Genomic DNA, 15,629 nt, shown 5'->3' with positions numbered 1-15,629 from the left:
GGATTGTTTCCTCATCTGTGAACAAAGACTATCTGATGTTATGGTAGGCTCATGCCTCATTCCCAGACAGCTAGGCCTAGAAGAAGGATGCCACCAAAATAAAGGATGGCACCACATCAATCAGTAACTGTGATGGATGACCTTCATCAGGGTAGACATTGACATTCTACCCCACATCAATCACTAACTGTGACAGATGACCTTCATTGGGGTAGACATTATCAGCTTTGCTGATAAGGATGGGGCTAGAGGATATCTTGTCTTTTTCCACTCAACTTTGAGGGTAAAAACTAGCTATTTTCTGGGAAACAGGACAGTGGCTAGCAATTACACAGAAAATGCTTAGTCAATGTTGAGTGAAGGGCTATTGAGTTATTACATGTGGCAGTTAATCCATAGTTAGCTGAGCCTGTGAGGCCAACCACAAGTAGGATGGAAACAACTGGGAAATATAGATTGTTATGGGATGACCCCAAGAACATGGCAAGCAAAGGTCAAAAGTTAGTGATCTGTCACCGACAGCAGTTAAATTCCTGACAGCAGGAGGTACAGCGATGTGAGTCATTCAGGTTTGCAGTGGAATCACTGCTCTGCTCTGCGCAGGTTTACCCTGGTCATCCCTGCAGCCTCGCCATGGCTCCAGGCCTGCTAGGAAGAGGCCTCATCTGGCCAACACTTGTGTGAGTGTACTGGCTCCGTAGTGCAAAATGACAACAGAGAAGCCAAGGTGCACCTTTCTTCTAGAGAGAGGATTTAAACTGATCAATGATCAATGATGTATTACTACCTCATGAGTCAAACAGGATAACATATTCCTTAGACTAAACAGACATGAGCCCTCTCACAGCAACTGGAATTCTTGGTTATTTCCCATCCTCCTCCCTCTCCTGGAAGAAAATCATTCTAGCTGCAGACTCACTCCTTAACTGCTCCCACCCCTTGTCCCTGCCCAACACCCCAGTCATGGGTCAGGTGATACCAACTAGAGGTGGTGGGAAGGGCACCTTCTTATAGGCAGGTGGCAAAGAAAATCACTCATTCCAGAAGATGCCTGGACCACTAGACAGAAAGTGCCTCATAATAGGTATTTTCTAACAGTCCTTATAGGAAATAACATGACCAAAAGGGAGAGATTCTCCCCCTTCCAATCACATTATAAATGCATGAGTATGGGGTTATCCCCCTCACCAAAGAGTGTGTGTCATTCACATTGTATTGCATTGTACTGCATTCACATTGTATTGTATTGTCATTCACATTGTATTGTATTGGCCCAGCCCCAACTTCTGACATGAGCAAGGGTTCACAGCATGTTGGGATTTAACTAAAGGGCTAATTCCTATACTACTGCTCAAGCAGACAAGCAATAGACACCCACTGGAATGTCCTTGAGAACACTGAGTTCAAGTCTGAGATCTTGAACATGCTGGAAGTCCAGGATGAAGATGTCTTCAGGGTTGGTTTCTCCTGGGTCGTCCTTCCTTGCCTTGCAGTCCTTCTTGCCACGTCCTCATAGGGCTTTTCTCTGTGCGAGTACATCCCTGGTCTCTCTCTCTCTCTTCCTAAAAGGACACCAGTCGTATTTAATTAGGACTCTACACTTAACCCTCATTTAACCTCAGTTACCTTTTTAAAGATTCTAGCTCCAGATACCTAAATGCTTTCCCACTGGGGGCTAGGGTTTCAACATATGAACTTGGGGGGGGAACCACGATTCAGTGCATAACACATATATCCACACATACATGCACGTACATGTAGGCACACTCATACACACATATATGCTGCAGGGAATGTACAATAATGTGAAAACAGTTTAGCAATATCTTAAAAAGTTAGACATACACTATATCTGTTTCCATAGCCTGATCATTCTATTGCTTGGTATTTACTCAAACAGAAACATATCCACACTGTCTTAGTCCATTTTGCATTGCTATAACTTAATACCACAAAGTGAGTAATTTATTAGGATAAGAGGTTTATTTTGGCTCACAGTTCTGGAGGATAGGAAGTGCAAGATTGGGTGGCCCCATCTGCTCAGCTCCTGGTGAGGGGCCCTGTGCTGCATCATGATGTGGCAGGAGGCATCACAGGACAAGAGGACTGACAATGTCACTCATGTCTCTCTTTCTCCTCCTATAAAGCTGCTAATGCCCCACCTTCATGGCCCCATCTAATCTGATTCTCTCCCAAACCTTCCCCTCTCACATACTGGTATAGATTTCCCACCCTCTGCATTTCATCTTAACAAAATTTAAACTCTCTGAGGATCCCAGAATCAACCAACAAAAAGCACAGGTAGGTAATTAAAGTATTAAGTATTGCCACAATGAAGATTAGGTTTTAACATGACTTGATGGGGGGACAAACATTCAAACCATAGTGCACACAAATATGCATTCCATCGCATCCTCCTTTGTAATAGTCTGAAACAAGATAAAAATCCAAATGTCCATTAAGAGTGAATGAATAAGCAAATTGTGATCTATCCATTCATTAGAATACTACTTAGGGGAGAGAGAAAGAACAGGGGTGGGAGACAGGGAGGGACTTAGCAATCAGGGGAGAAATAAGGCAGAACAAACAAGCGTCACAGAAATATATATATAATATATATGTTTATATATTATGTTATATATATGCATTTATTTTTTGCTCAGCCTAGTAATTTTGAAATTCATCTGTTTATATATATGCATTTTTATATGTTTATATATAGATTCATCTATGAAGAAGCTGTATAAATATATTCATCTACATATGTATGTTTTTATATATATACATATGATGGATCTCAAAACCACTAGGCTGAGCAAAAAATGAATGCATACCTATCATTTTATTAATATAAAATTCTGGTGACAAAATTAGACCAGTGGTTGGTTGCCTGAGGACACAAGGAAGCTTTGGGGGCTGACAGACCTGTTTGCTATCTTGACGATGGTGACATTTCACAGGTGTACACACATGTCACAATTGACCAAATGGTATACTGTGCATACATGAGTTTATTATACAGCAATAGTACCTCAATAGAATTGTAAAAGAAGTACACTCTTACTCACCATATCACCTCTGACAAGCAACCTGTACATACCATATTTACTTCCCAAAGAAAGGAGCATGCGAATCCTGAGGCTGAGTCCCTTCAAAGCCTCTGGGAAGCTCCTGCGTGAGTTCATGAACATGATGAACAGGACGGAGCTGGAAGCCACATTTCACCTGCTGTCCTCAGCAGCTGGCATGCATTCTAGTGACACTTGGCACTGCACAGCTAACTTTATGGTTACTGACTGGCTTTAATACTTAAAATACTTGTGTTGTGCTCTTTGTTAGTTGATTCTGGGAACTTCAGATAGTTTTTATTTAGTTTTAAATTTCGCTTCTTTAAAGAATTTTCTGATTTCAAATCCATTTATTAACAAATAACGTAATTTGCAGCCAGGTGCGGTGCTCAGGCCTGTAATCCCAGCACTTTGGGAGGCTGAGGTAAGAGGATTGCTCGAGCCCAGGAGGCAGAGGTTGCAGTCAGCCATGATTGTGCCACTGCATTTCAACCTGGGTGACAGAGTGAGATCCTGCACCCCTCCACAAGAAAATTATGTAATTTGCACTGTTAATACATCACATTATACGTGACACTACAGAAAACTCAGGAGGAAAAGTGAACAATATTATTTTAATGAGTAACATTAAAAATAGAATTATATCATAGAAGAAAATTTTGCTTTTTAATCATCAACAGCTGCACTTCACTGTAATGAAAGTTAAATACTACTACTTTACTACCTTCACGTAATAAAATGATTTGTGAAAACTGGATAGAAATTAAAGTATAATCAGTATTTTCAAAGGATAATTATCACATTCCTCAACTATAAATTCAAGTTGCATTAGTCCCAAACAAACATGGTTTATGTTTGTGTGGTATTCTTTTGTAATTTACACAGATCTGTAAGTGGAAATGACAAAAATTTTATTTATTTATAAAATTCTTACTCTCTTGCTTTAAAGCCATAGAATCTTTTTTGTTTTTATTTTTTCATCAAAAAGGTAATGTGTTCTTTAGAGAAAATATGGTGGGGAAAAAGTGACAAGAAGAAAATATCCTTCTATCTACACACCCACTTTTTAAAAATCCAAGAGATGACCTCTGTGTCTCTGCAACCGATATTTCTTCTAAAATTGATGGAGACACATTTGTATCTATTGCAAGATCTGTACTACAAGAATTTCACCAGCCCTTTCAACTTAATGCTGTGTGGACATTTGCCCATGTCATTAAATGAACTTATTCAGCATAATTGTGGAGTATTTAATTCCATGAATCAAGTAGTTACTGAAACTCAGTAGGGATGCAAGAATGTGTGCTGTTCAGTGAAAGCATCTGCTGTATCTGCCGTACTGGCCTCTATGCTTAGACCGGGTCGTGTATTCTATTTTTCTGTGGTAAATAAAGAGACTGTGAATACCCTAGCACATCAGTCTTTGCAAATATCCGGGGGCATTTTCTCAGTATCAGTTCTTGGATTTGAATTGCTCAGTCAGAGATCACGTGCCAAGGTTTTCATGACTGAGTGGAGGTTACCAAAATGCCAGATGGCCTTTTCCTTCTGCACACCTGGCAGCCTTGTGTCTGTGTGCCCCTCTCCTGCACCCAAGGCAGGTATGGGCAATCTGGTTCAGTGTAGCAGTGGCCATCTAATACTTGCTTACATTTCTTTTAGTATTTATGGGAAACCCACAGGATCCTAACGGTGATGTCCCCACTCCCTCTCTATCACCTTTTATCTCCTTAACCTGTTTTATATTTCTTTCCTTCCTCCCTTCCTTCCTCTCCTTCCTTCCTTCTTTTCTCTCTTTCTTTCTTTTCTTTCTTTCTTTCTCTCTCTCTCTCTTCCTTCCTTCCTTTCTTTCTTTCTTTCTTTCTCTCTCTCTCTCTTCCTTCCTTCCTTTCTTTCTTTCTTTCTCTTTCTCTCTCTCTTTCTCTCTCTCTCTCTTTCTCTCTCTCTCTCTCTCTTTCTCTCTCTCTCTCTCTCTTTCTCTCTTTCTCTCTTTCTTCCTTTCTTTGACCGAGTCTCCCTCTGTTGCCCAGGCTGGAGTCCAGTGGCGTGATCTTGACTCTTTGCAACCTCCACTTGCCTGGCTCAAGCGATTCTCCTGCCTCAGCCTCCCGAGTAGCTGGGACTACAGGCATGCACCACCATGCCTGGCTAATTTTTTGTGTTTTTAGTAGAGATGGGGTTTCACCATGTTGGCCAGGCTGGTCTCAAACTACTGACCTCAGGTGATCCGCCCGCCTCAGCCTCCCAAAGTGTTGGGATTACAAGCATGAGCCACGGCGCCTGGCCCCTGTTTTATATTTCGCAGCCCTTATGAGCACCTAAAATATTATGCCTACATGTGTTTTTGTAATGGTCTATCCTCCTCTAGCCCCCCACATCAAAGAGCAGGAACTTTCTTTTCCCTATTGTTTCCACCTTGCATAGAATAATGCCTGGAGCATAGTAGGAGTGCAATTAATATTTATTTAATAAATAGCTAACAGATGACGTGTGCATGCACAAACACACGTGCTATGAGCACTGCTGTGTGAGTCCAAGGTCTCCTTTCGTCCTCTTAGAAATCATAATCAGTGCCCCACAAACCACATCCTCACAGATGCTAAACCTGCCCAGGAGTGCAGGAGAGGCCACATCACTCTGACCTGACTGAGAGACAGAAGGGCACCCCCCCCCCCACCACCAAGAAGGCAGAGAAGAGGGAATCAGTGTGAAGAACCGACCTGGGGGCAGGTCAGAGATGGGCACCCAGGGAGGAGCAAGAGGGGTGCAGCTGACTTCCTGGGCGGCTTCAACCTCTCATTCACATTTTCCTCTTTGCCTCCGCCCATCCTTGGTGAGTAGATAGTCCCCTCCCTCATTAGTCCAGAAATCCTGTCACAGCGACTAAACCTGAGTCCAGTCTTGTCAACATTTTGGATGCAATAGAATCTTGAGGTGCTTGTTCACAGTAAATTCTGAAAGCCTTGGTCTAGAAGGGACATCTCAGGTGCAGAATATGGGAAATTGCATGTTTATAACCAAAACCAGGACACAGCCTCACACAGCTCCCTTCTGCGTGCACAACCTCCTCCTCACAATGCCTCCTCTTCAACGCTTGCCTCTTCCCAGCAGCCCTGCCGTCAGCTCCTATGTCCCAGTGGGACCCTGTGTTCATTTCCTGGGGCTGCTGTAAGTAAGCATCATGAACCACGTGACTTGGATGATCTCTGGGGATGTTGCAGCTGGAATCACAGGCAGAGGTGGCCAAAGGCTTTCTAGAGGGCTCTATCTGCCTCAGCATGGGTCATGTTTTAAATGTACAGGTGTCTGTCTGCCAGGGCTGCTGTAACAAGATACTGCAGACTAGGGGAGTCACACAGCCGACTTTAATTGTCTCACAATTCTGGAGGCTGGAAGGCTGAGATCAGGGTGTCGGCAGAGGTGGTTCCTACCCGGGCTGTGAGGGAGAGTTAGCCCCGGGCCTCTCCCTTTTGCCCCTGGCTTATAGGTGAGGCACTCCTGGTGGCCTTAATCATCACCCCTCTGTGCACATCAGTCTCTGTGTCCACACTTCCCCTTGGTATAAGGACCCAGTCCTGTTGGATGCAGGGCCACTCTAATGACTTCATTTTAACCTGATTGCCCCTTTTAAGACCCTATCTCCAAATACTGTCCCTTTGTGAGGTCCTGGGGGTTAGAACTTCAACATTTCTTTTTTGAAGGGACACAGCTCATCCTCAGCAGGCCCCTGACCCCAGGGGCTTCATGCGAATGTTGCTGGCGGTATTACTGCACAGTACCCTCCCAGCTGCCCTGTGCTTCTAGAAACCTCCATCAGAGTCCGGAACCCTGACTGCTTTAGGACTCTAGTCTCACAGTGACTGCAAGGAAGAGAAAACTTTTTGCTTGTTTATTGTTTAGAAATATTACATACCTGATTCTTTCCTGCCTCCCAAGAAAAAGCACAATTCTGTAAGAGACGCTTTTTTTTTTCTACCCCAATTTACGTATCAGAAAACTGCCGCTTGGATAAAGTCAATCAGGAACTCAGTGTTATCCAGGAGTGACTAGTGAAAGAAGTGGTCCTCAAATCCAGGATGTCTCTGCCTAGAGTTCTGTGAAAAAGTCATATGTTCTCTTGTTTGAGGCAAGTAGCAGTGACTTATGCTCTTGCTTTCAGCCAATTCAACTCTGCTCTGAAGCAGAGTTGAAGCTGCAAGATCAGGGATTAGGAAAGGGAGAACAGTTCAAATACCAGGCACGAGAGGTAAGTGCTCAACCGCAGAGCGGGCAGTGGGAGACAAAGGAGCACCGCGGAAGGTGATTCCTCGAAGGGCCACACATACAGGAGCCAACAGCTGAACTTTTACTAGTGCCTGTCTATTGCTTACTGGACCACATGCCAACATGGGCATTTGGCATCACTGCAGGACATAGACTGCAGGCCAAGACCTACCTTCCTTGACCGGGCATGGTGGCTCACGCCTGTAATCCCAGCACTTTGGGAGGCCAAGGTGGGTGGATCACCTGAGGTCAGGAGTTCAAGATCAGCCTGGCCAACATGGTGAAACCCCCTCTCTACAAAAATTAGCTGGGCATGATGATGGATGCCTGTAATCCCAGCTACTCAGGAGGCTGAGGCAGGAGAATCGCTTGAACCCAGGAAGTGGAGGTTGTAGTGGGCCAAGGTTGTGCCACTGCACTCCAGCCTGGGCAACAAGAGTGAGACTCCGTGAAAAACAAAAACAAACGAAACAAAAAAACCTACGTTTCTCAACAAGGGAGCAAAGTACAAATAGGACAGATCAGGGAGGTTCTGAAGCTTCTTTAAAGGCCCTTTTCACCTGGGAAGAGAGAACAATGGAGCTCTCCCTCCAGGGTGTCTGGAGCTTCTGCCTGGAGGGTCTTCCTTCTCTTAGGTTTTGGGGCCAGGAGAGGGTAGGGACTGTTTGTCTTTTATTTGAAGAGGGTCAGCTTTTTTCCTTGCTTTCTTAAAAAGAGTGGGTTGAGTTCTCAAAAAAAGTTCATGCGGCCTTCTGGTTAAGCTGGGTGCGTGGAATGCACACATTGGCAGAAGCTGCCAGCATCTGTCAGCTGTGCCCTCTCTAGAGCTGGCGTCTGCAAACTCTTGCTGTAATAAGATACTAGATCATAACTACCAGATAATAAATAGTTGGCTGGGCACAGTGGCTCATGCCTGTAATCCCAGCACTTTGGGAGCCTGAGGAGGGTGGATCACCTGAGGGCAGGAGATCGAGACCAGCCTGGCCAACATGGTGAAACCCCGTCTATACCAAAAATACAAAAAAATAGCTGGGCGTGGTGGCACACGCCTGTAGTCCCAGCTACTCAGGAGGCTGAGGCAGGAGAATCGCTCTAATCTGAGAGGCAGAGGTTGCAGTGAGCCAAGATCACGCCACTACACTCTAGCCTGGGTGACAGAGCGAGACTCCAGCTCAAAAAATAAATAAATAAATAAATATAAATAGTTTAGACTTTATGGGCCCAATGCTGTCTTTGTCACATCTTCCTCTTGTTGAAAAAAAATTCTTTAAAACTGCATGAAAACAGTCTTCTCAATACAAAGAAAGAGGCAGCAGCGGGATTAGGCTGCAATTTCCTGACTCCGGTTGTACTGTAATGGAACCACAATGCTTCGCTCAGCACATGGGCCTGGAGATAGAGAGAATCTTCTCCAGCTCTCCTGTGGCCAGACATGGACGTGTGATGGGGTTGGGACAGCGGAGTGGAGGGGAAGTGATTTGTGCTACTTCTGTCCTGCTAGGGACACCCTGAAGAGGAGAGACCAGAGCAAAAGCCGGAGGAATGGGACAGGGCATATGTAACAAACCTGCACGTTGTGCACATGTACCCTAGAACTTAAAGTATAATAAAATAAAATAAAAAGAAGAAGGTGAATCCAGCACTTGGCCGTCTGCTTCCAGAAAATCGCATGAAGAAGAAATGTTCTTCGTCTCTCTCAGCCACTGTTGAGATGGATCTCCATTACATGCAGGGGAACCTGAATCTTAAACAGTGAAGAATGCGCCTCCTGAAAGCAGAGCGCTGCACATGGCAGAAGCTAAACCCTGCAGCATCAGCTCGGCAGTCTAAAGGCAAGTAGCAAAGACACAGCCATTTGCAAGCTGGAAAGCTTGTGATGTGAGTTATGTTGTGGCAAATCATTAGGGCAAAGCTCACAGGCATGAGATGTTAGAAGGCTCACCATGTGCAACAAAGCTTCTAACTGTAGGGAAAAGGATGGGAAAATGAGGCATGTGGTGGTGTCTCAGCTACACCTCTCTGCTCTGCAAAGTCTGAAGAGAGAATTGAGCTCAGGCTGGAGCAGAGCAGGGAGTGGTACAGTCTCCTTGAGGATGAGAGCCTCCCTACAGCTGCCTGTACATCGACTGAGAGTCCAGGAATTTAGGGCCTCACAGGGCAGCAACAGTTACTGCTTTTGTCACTCACACTAAAGCTGTTACAGAAGTGGTAACTTTAACCTGGAAAAAAACTGTGATTCCAACCAGTGAGAATGAGGCCAGCTTCAGAGATGTGATCACAGATGTTACCCTCTCGTCAAAGGGATTGCCATGGAGTGGGAAGAGAACACCGAAGGTGCAGGGGCAGGAGTGTAAAGCACGGAGATTTTAGGCTTAAAAACAGCACCCAGATGCAGGTCCTACAAGGTAACATTGGCTCAGCTCATTAAGTTAGAATATATCCTTACATCTTCCCAAAATTACGCAGAAGGACAATGAAGGCACGTAAAATCATCCAGCACTCAGGCTAACAGCTTGACTAAAAGACAACACCAAGAAATGAATTCATCTGCAGACAGTGAAGTGAGTATTCTAAACGATCACGGCCTGCCATGAAGGCCACACTAGGGCAGTGTCCTGCAGGCACCACCACAGGGGAGAGGTAGTGGGGCTCCAGTAGGAGTAGAACCGGATGACACCAATGAGACCCACACCCAAATGGAGAGTGTCCTCCCCAATTCAATATCCTTACTTTAAACACATCTGCAAAGTCTCCTTTGCTGTTTAAGACAACGTATTCACAGGCCCTGGCACGAGGACATGGACATCTTTGGGGATGAAGCTATGCCAGCCTGCAGTCTGGCTTCCAAAGGTGTATGTCTCTCACACACGCAAAAGGCATTCACCTCCTCTTAAGGTCTCCAAAAATCTCAATTCATCATAGCAACTCCAAGTCCATTATCTCATTAAATCTCACCAGTTTAAAAGCCCAAAATATCATCTAAATCAGGCAAGGGTAGGGCTCTGACAATAATCCATCCTGGAGCAAAATTCCCCTTCATCTGTGAGGCTGTGAATCCAAAGAAACAAGTGTTTTGTTTCCAAAATACAATGGTGGGACAGTCGTAGACATTTCCATTCAGAAACAGAAGGAAAGACTGGTCTCAAGCAGTTTTGAAATCAAGAAGGGAAAACTCCATTAGGTTTTGAGGCAAGAAAAAAAAAATCCTCTGTAGCTCTCAGCTCTACCCTGTAAATCATCTTACCCCCCCCTTTTTTTTAATGAGATGCAGAGCTGAGTTGTTTTATCAGCCTGTTTCCTGCCAGTGGAATTTTGGGGCTCCACCATCCTTCTTTCATTTTTGCTCTTTCCATCCCTTTCGGCGCAAGCTGGCACTGTTCCTGCTGATATGAAATTCTCAGGAACCTTGTGGATCACACACGTACATCATGGGGATTCACTCATTAGACAAGAGGCTTGCCCACAGATCTTTCCAGGTAATCCCATCTCTACTTTTCCTTTGCGGAGATGGCAAAGGAATGGCCCTTGAGCTTCCTAAGGGCATTGTTAGAAAGAGGAAGAGGCTGTCTGGTTCCAGGACATTTGTGAGTCCCTTTCTTTACCCCATCAAAGAGCCTTTTGTGTGACCGAATACTCTGACCTTTTGGTCTTCCTAAGATATTTCCAGAAAGTGTAGAGCCATACCGTCAGCCTTTTCTCTAGAACATGCTTTTCTGACAACAAATCTCTCAATTTTAGTGTCGTTTACAACCTGGAGGGACTGAGAGTTTTTCAAACCATCAAGTCCTGGTTTCTTTTTATTTAATGGTTCTTCCCTCAATGTAACTTTTCTCTCTTCCACTCTGCAAGAAGAAGCCAGACTGCACTTTCAACGCTTGGCTTGGAAATCACTTACAGGTTCTGCTTTCCACGCCTGCAAGACCTGCAAGCTTTCTGCCATTGGCCTCCTTTTCCTCCATATCCAATACCACATTCCCTAATTTCTTCTGCGTCCTCACCAGCAGTGTTTTTAATGTCCATTATTTCTACCAACAATCTGTTCATGGCAACTTAAATGTTCTCTAAGCCGGACCTAGGTTTGTCGATTGTATCCCTCACTTTCTTCTGTTTCCTCACGGGCAATGTCATTATCATCTATTTTTCTTTTTTTTTTTTTGACTAATAGTCTGCTCAAGGCAATTGAGACTTTTTGTCATCTCAAAATTCTTCCAGTCTCTCCCTATTTCCAATTTCAAAGCTACTTGCATATTTTTAGATCTTTATTACAGCAACATCTCACTTCCCGGTTCCAAAAATATGTATTAGCCTTCTATTGTTACTATAATGAATTGCCACAATTCATTACACTACCAGGCTCAAATCAAGGTGTTGGGAGGCTGTATTCCTTTCTGGAGGCCCTAAGGAGGATGGCTTTCCTTCCTGTTTGAATTGCTGGCAGAACTCAACAACAGGGTCTCCCTACTTCTCAGAACCAGCAACTGGAGCATCACAGCCTTCTCATGCTGCCACTTTCTCTGCCTATGGCGGGAAAAAGTCCTCTAGCTTCTGTGCGTTTAAGGACTCATGGTTGTTATTAAATTGTGGACCTCTTTGTTGGGGCATTATTCTGCCTACCACCATGGACAAATGTAAAACTTCACTGAGCTATAAACTGGAGTGTAGCCATAATTTACACTTCTATTAAAGGACATCTTAAAAAATAGATGACATTGGGGTTCTACTGTGTTTCTACTCTAGTGTACTCACGACATTTCTGGCACCAAAAATGTGGGTTGTTTCTTTTTCCAACACCAACAAATTATTTAACTCTCTGACAACAACTAGGTGTCCAACAATTCAATCAATTCCAACACTAACTACCTGGAGTTAATGCAGACCTCACAGGTTAAGGACTCAGTCCCTCAAGACCACCCCCACTTCAGATACCAGTCTCAAGTCCTGGTCCTCCTATGCTTCTAATCAATCTACTAAAAACTGGGGGCTCACACAGCTCCTCCTCTGGTTTGATAATTTGCTAGACTGACTTACAGAATCAGGAAAACACTTTATATGTCATTGCCAGTTAATTATAGAGGATACAAGTCAGGAACAGCCAAATGGAAGGGATGCATAGTGTAAGGTCCTGGGGGAAGGAGGGGTGCACCGAGCTTCCCTGGCCTCTGCAGGTTGGAAGAGATGCATAGTTCAAGACACTGGGAAAGGAGGGTACACAGAACTTCCCTGGCCTCGGCAGGTGTGCCAATGTGCATACCAACTGGAAGGTCTGCAAACCCCGTTGTTTAAGGGTCTTATGGAGGTTTCACTGGGTAGGCATAATTGATTAAATCACTGGCCATTGGTAATTGGCTCAATCTCCCACCCCTCCCCATTCCCAAGGTTGCGGGGCTGGGCTAAAAGCTCCAACCCTCTAATCACGCCTTCATGTTGCTGGCAGCCAGCCTCCATCCTACAGCTATCTAGGGTCTCAGTCACCATTTGCCTCATTAGCATGCAAAAAACACTGTTACTCTCCAGATTACAAGGGTTTTAGGAGCTATATGCCAGGAACCAGAGAAAAAGACCAAATATATATATATATATATATATATTTTTTTTTTTTAATTATATCACAGGAGCTTTGAGAACTGAACTGATGGGCAACACCAAAAACAATCCAAGCCTAAACGCAGCAGAATACTGACACACAGGATGAGCAACAGAGTGAGTTTTAGACTGTTTTTCAGCTATGCATGGATCAACTAATTCTAAAGCCTGTGTTTTCTCAGCATTTTCCCTAAGTGAGTTAATAATTTTTTTTATTTCTGAAATCCATCAAAGTTAAGTTTTCTATTACTTGCAGCCAAAGTCATCCTAAATGTAGCCACATATTAAGCAGAATGGCATTCTCAGTTCCTATGACTTAACCCTGTGTCACAGGCTGTTACTACACTGGCTGTAAGTTACCTTCAAACAGCTTGCACAGGCATATTCACTTTCATTCGATTTTGCACTTGATTATAACATTCTCTTAAAATTCAAAAAGCAATGATGGCTTTGCATGCAAAGTCTTCAAAGGTTATCTCATAAAACTCATATACTTTGTCATAAAATTATAATGGATCTCTGAATTTATAGTACCTATTAGTTCTCAGTGAGAAAATTACCTGTATAAAAATACTATTAAGCAAGAACAGCCATTTTAGCTGTGACATATATATATATATATATATATATATATATATATTTCAAATTACATATCTCTTTTGGAGAATGAAATGTTGATGGTATTTTGTTTTGTGGCAGGTGTAGAGATTTCTCATATGTGGGATTTGGCCTCAGCCTGGAAGTAAAAGGAGAAAAAGAATTCAAAGGAAATGAATACATTGTGATGTTAATGTTAAGCTACTTATAGATAGAAATGGTGAACTATATCTTTCTTTGATTTAATGAGGTATGAAGAGTTACAGAAACATTATACTTTCATTCTTCACTCTCTTGTACCTGCTGCATCAGTGACCCTGGGGGTGTACTTAAATTACCTCAGCTGAATGGGCTTCAGTCAGTTCTGGGAATCAGGCAGGGTTTAGGCATCAGGTGCCATGTGTTCACAGGAGAGAAAAAAGGAATCTCCTTTAAATAGATGCAGAGAATTCTGAGGGCATATTTAAAGATGATGCATATGTTAACACTGTTTAACATACCAGCATCCCCAGTGTGGGTTCCTATATTCATTCATATATTTAAGCCATCAATAAGCAAAAATATGGGACCCATTCCAGTACTGCCAAGAGGCTTAATCACTTTTGGCTCAGCTTTCAGGTGAGACCCCTGGAGTATTGTATCCACAGCCCAGGGTCTGACAGGATCTCTTGACAGCTGCCCTTGAAGTAGAGTGAGTAGGTCTGCTAATGAGACACAGGCTTGCTGGCAAGAGATGGTTTTATTTCAAGTGCCAATCAGCCATACACAGTATTCACTTTTCATTTCAGAGTGAAAGAGCTTCCTCCAAAATTTGTACTTGAAAACAATGAATATGAATCTGAATTTGAGAACAATGAATTCCATCATGCATGAAAATTGTGAAAATAGCCAGGGCTGGGGATCTTCCCTTCTCAAAGTGGAGGAAGAAGGAACAAAAACACACTAATGGTGTTTGGTTGGTTTCTATCTTCAGCACCTGTTGTACACCAGACCTGGAGGGCCCGGAGACATGGAAGAGAGCCCCTCTGTTGAGAAGGCACCATCTAAGGTGGCCCGTGGGGTCCAGCCCACCACAGCAGGCACAGTCCTCGCAAAGCCACGATGGAAGACCCAGGTAGGTAACCAGGATGGTACGGGCTGCCAGCAGAAGACTTCACAGCTGAAAACTAAGAAGAGAGACTAGAGTCCCCTGCATTCAAGGGAATGGCAGCAGAGTGTGGAGGGTGGAGAGAGGGCATGTGTGGGGGTGCAAGCCCCTCAGGGAGTCTGTCCTTGCTGCTGTATTGCTGTGCAGGCTGGGTTCTCCCCTGTGACACTGGTTCCCAGCAGACATCTCCAAGGTGGCCCTGTGATAGGATAGCACTCTGCTCACTAGCACAAGTCTTCTGTGGGCCCCTCCTGGGTACACCATGTAAACAGGCATTTCTCCTCCCTCAGATGTTTTAGTAAACTAAAAGCCCATTCATGACTTTTGGAGATAATAACTTACAAAAATAGGGTATAAGGAAATATTTATTGCTTTGGTTTTGCCCAACAGGAAGAACTCAATTTGATTGCCATTTATATTCTCACACTGACCATTTACATCCTTCTTCGTCTGTCCATTACAGAAAATTGGGGCAAAGGATAATTACAACTTTGTAACAAAAAGCAAAAACAAGAAAGAAAAAGCACTGTCAGAGGCAGAACCCTTGTGACCCCCAAATCCATTAGCACTCGTCTCTCATGAAAGGCTGGTCACGAATGCCTGCATTCTTTTGAACTGATCCAATTTGGTTGAAATATCATCAAAATACCTCAATTTTGTTTGGTTCATCTAGACTTTCAAGAGACATGAGATATGGTTACATTCAGATGTTCGGATTTTTTAAAGTTCATATCTTCTTTCAGATAGAATATTTTTTTCCTTTGAAAATGTAAGTAAGGTCCCATCCTTCCTGTAATAGAAACTAGCAGACTGCCCACATTTCACCGCCCCTGTGGTCTTCAGGCTTGTCTGCCTCTGCCCCAGGTCTGTCACTCCCCTGTCTCCAGCCTACCCACACTGGTACCTCCTGAACATCAGGCTGTCAGTCTGTCAGCCACCCACGGCCCAGCATGCTCTTCCCTCAGCCAAAC

At 43.8% G+C, this 15,629-nt stretch overlaps 1 protein-coding gene across 1 annotated transcript in view; it reads right to left on the bottom strand.

The window, feature by feature from the left end:
* Positions 1-1,198: 1,198 nt before the first annotated feature.
* The window catches only part of OCA2 (OCA2 melanosomal transmembrane protein), a 381,861-nt gene continuing 367,430 nt past the window's right edge, over positions 1,199-15,629 (bottom strand). Inside the window, exon 26 of the mRNA XM_063596986.1 lies at positions 1,199-1,562. Within this exon, the coding sequence (XP_063453056.1) occupies positions 1,511-1,562 (52 nt within the window). The 3' untranslated portion in view covers positions 1,199-1,510. The remainder of the gene's footprint in view (positions 1,563-15,629) is intronic.

Source organism: Pan paniscus, chromosome 16, assembly GCF_029289425.2.
Source record: "Pan paniscus chromosome 16, NHGRI_mPanPan1-v2.0_pri, whole genome shotgun sequence".
Lineage (NCBI taxonomy): Eukaryota > Metazoa > Chordata > Mammalia > Primates > Hominidae > Pan > Pan paniscus.
This window is presented reverse-complemented; position numbering and strand designations above follow the sequence as displayed.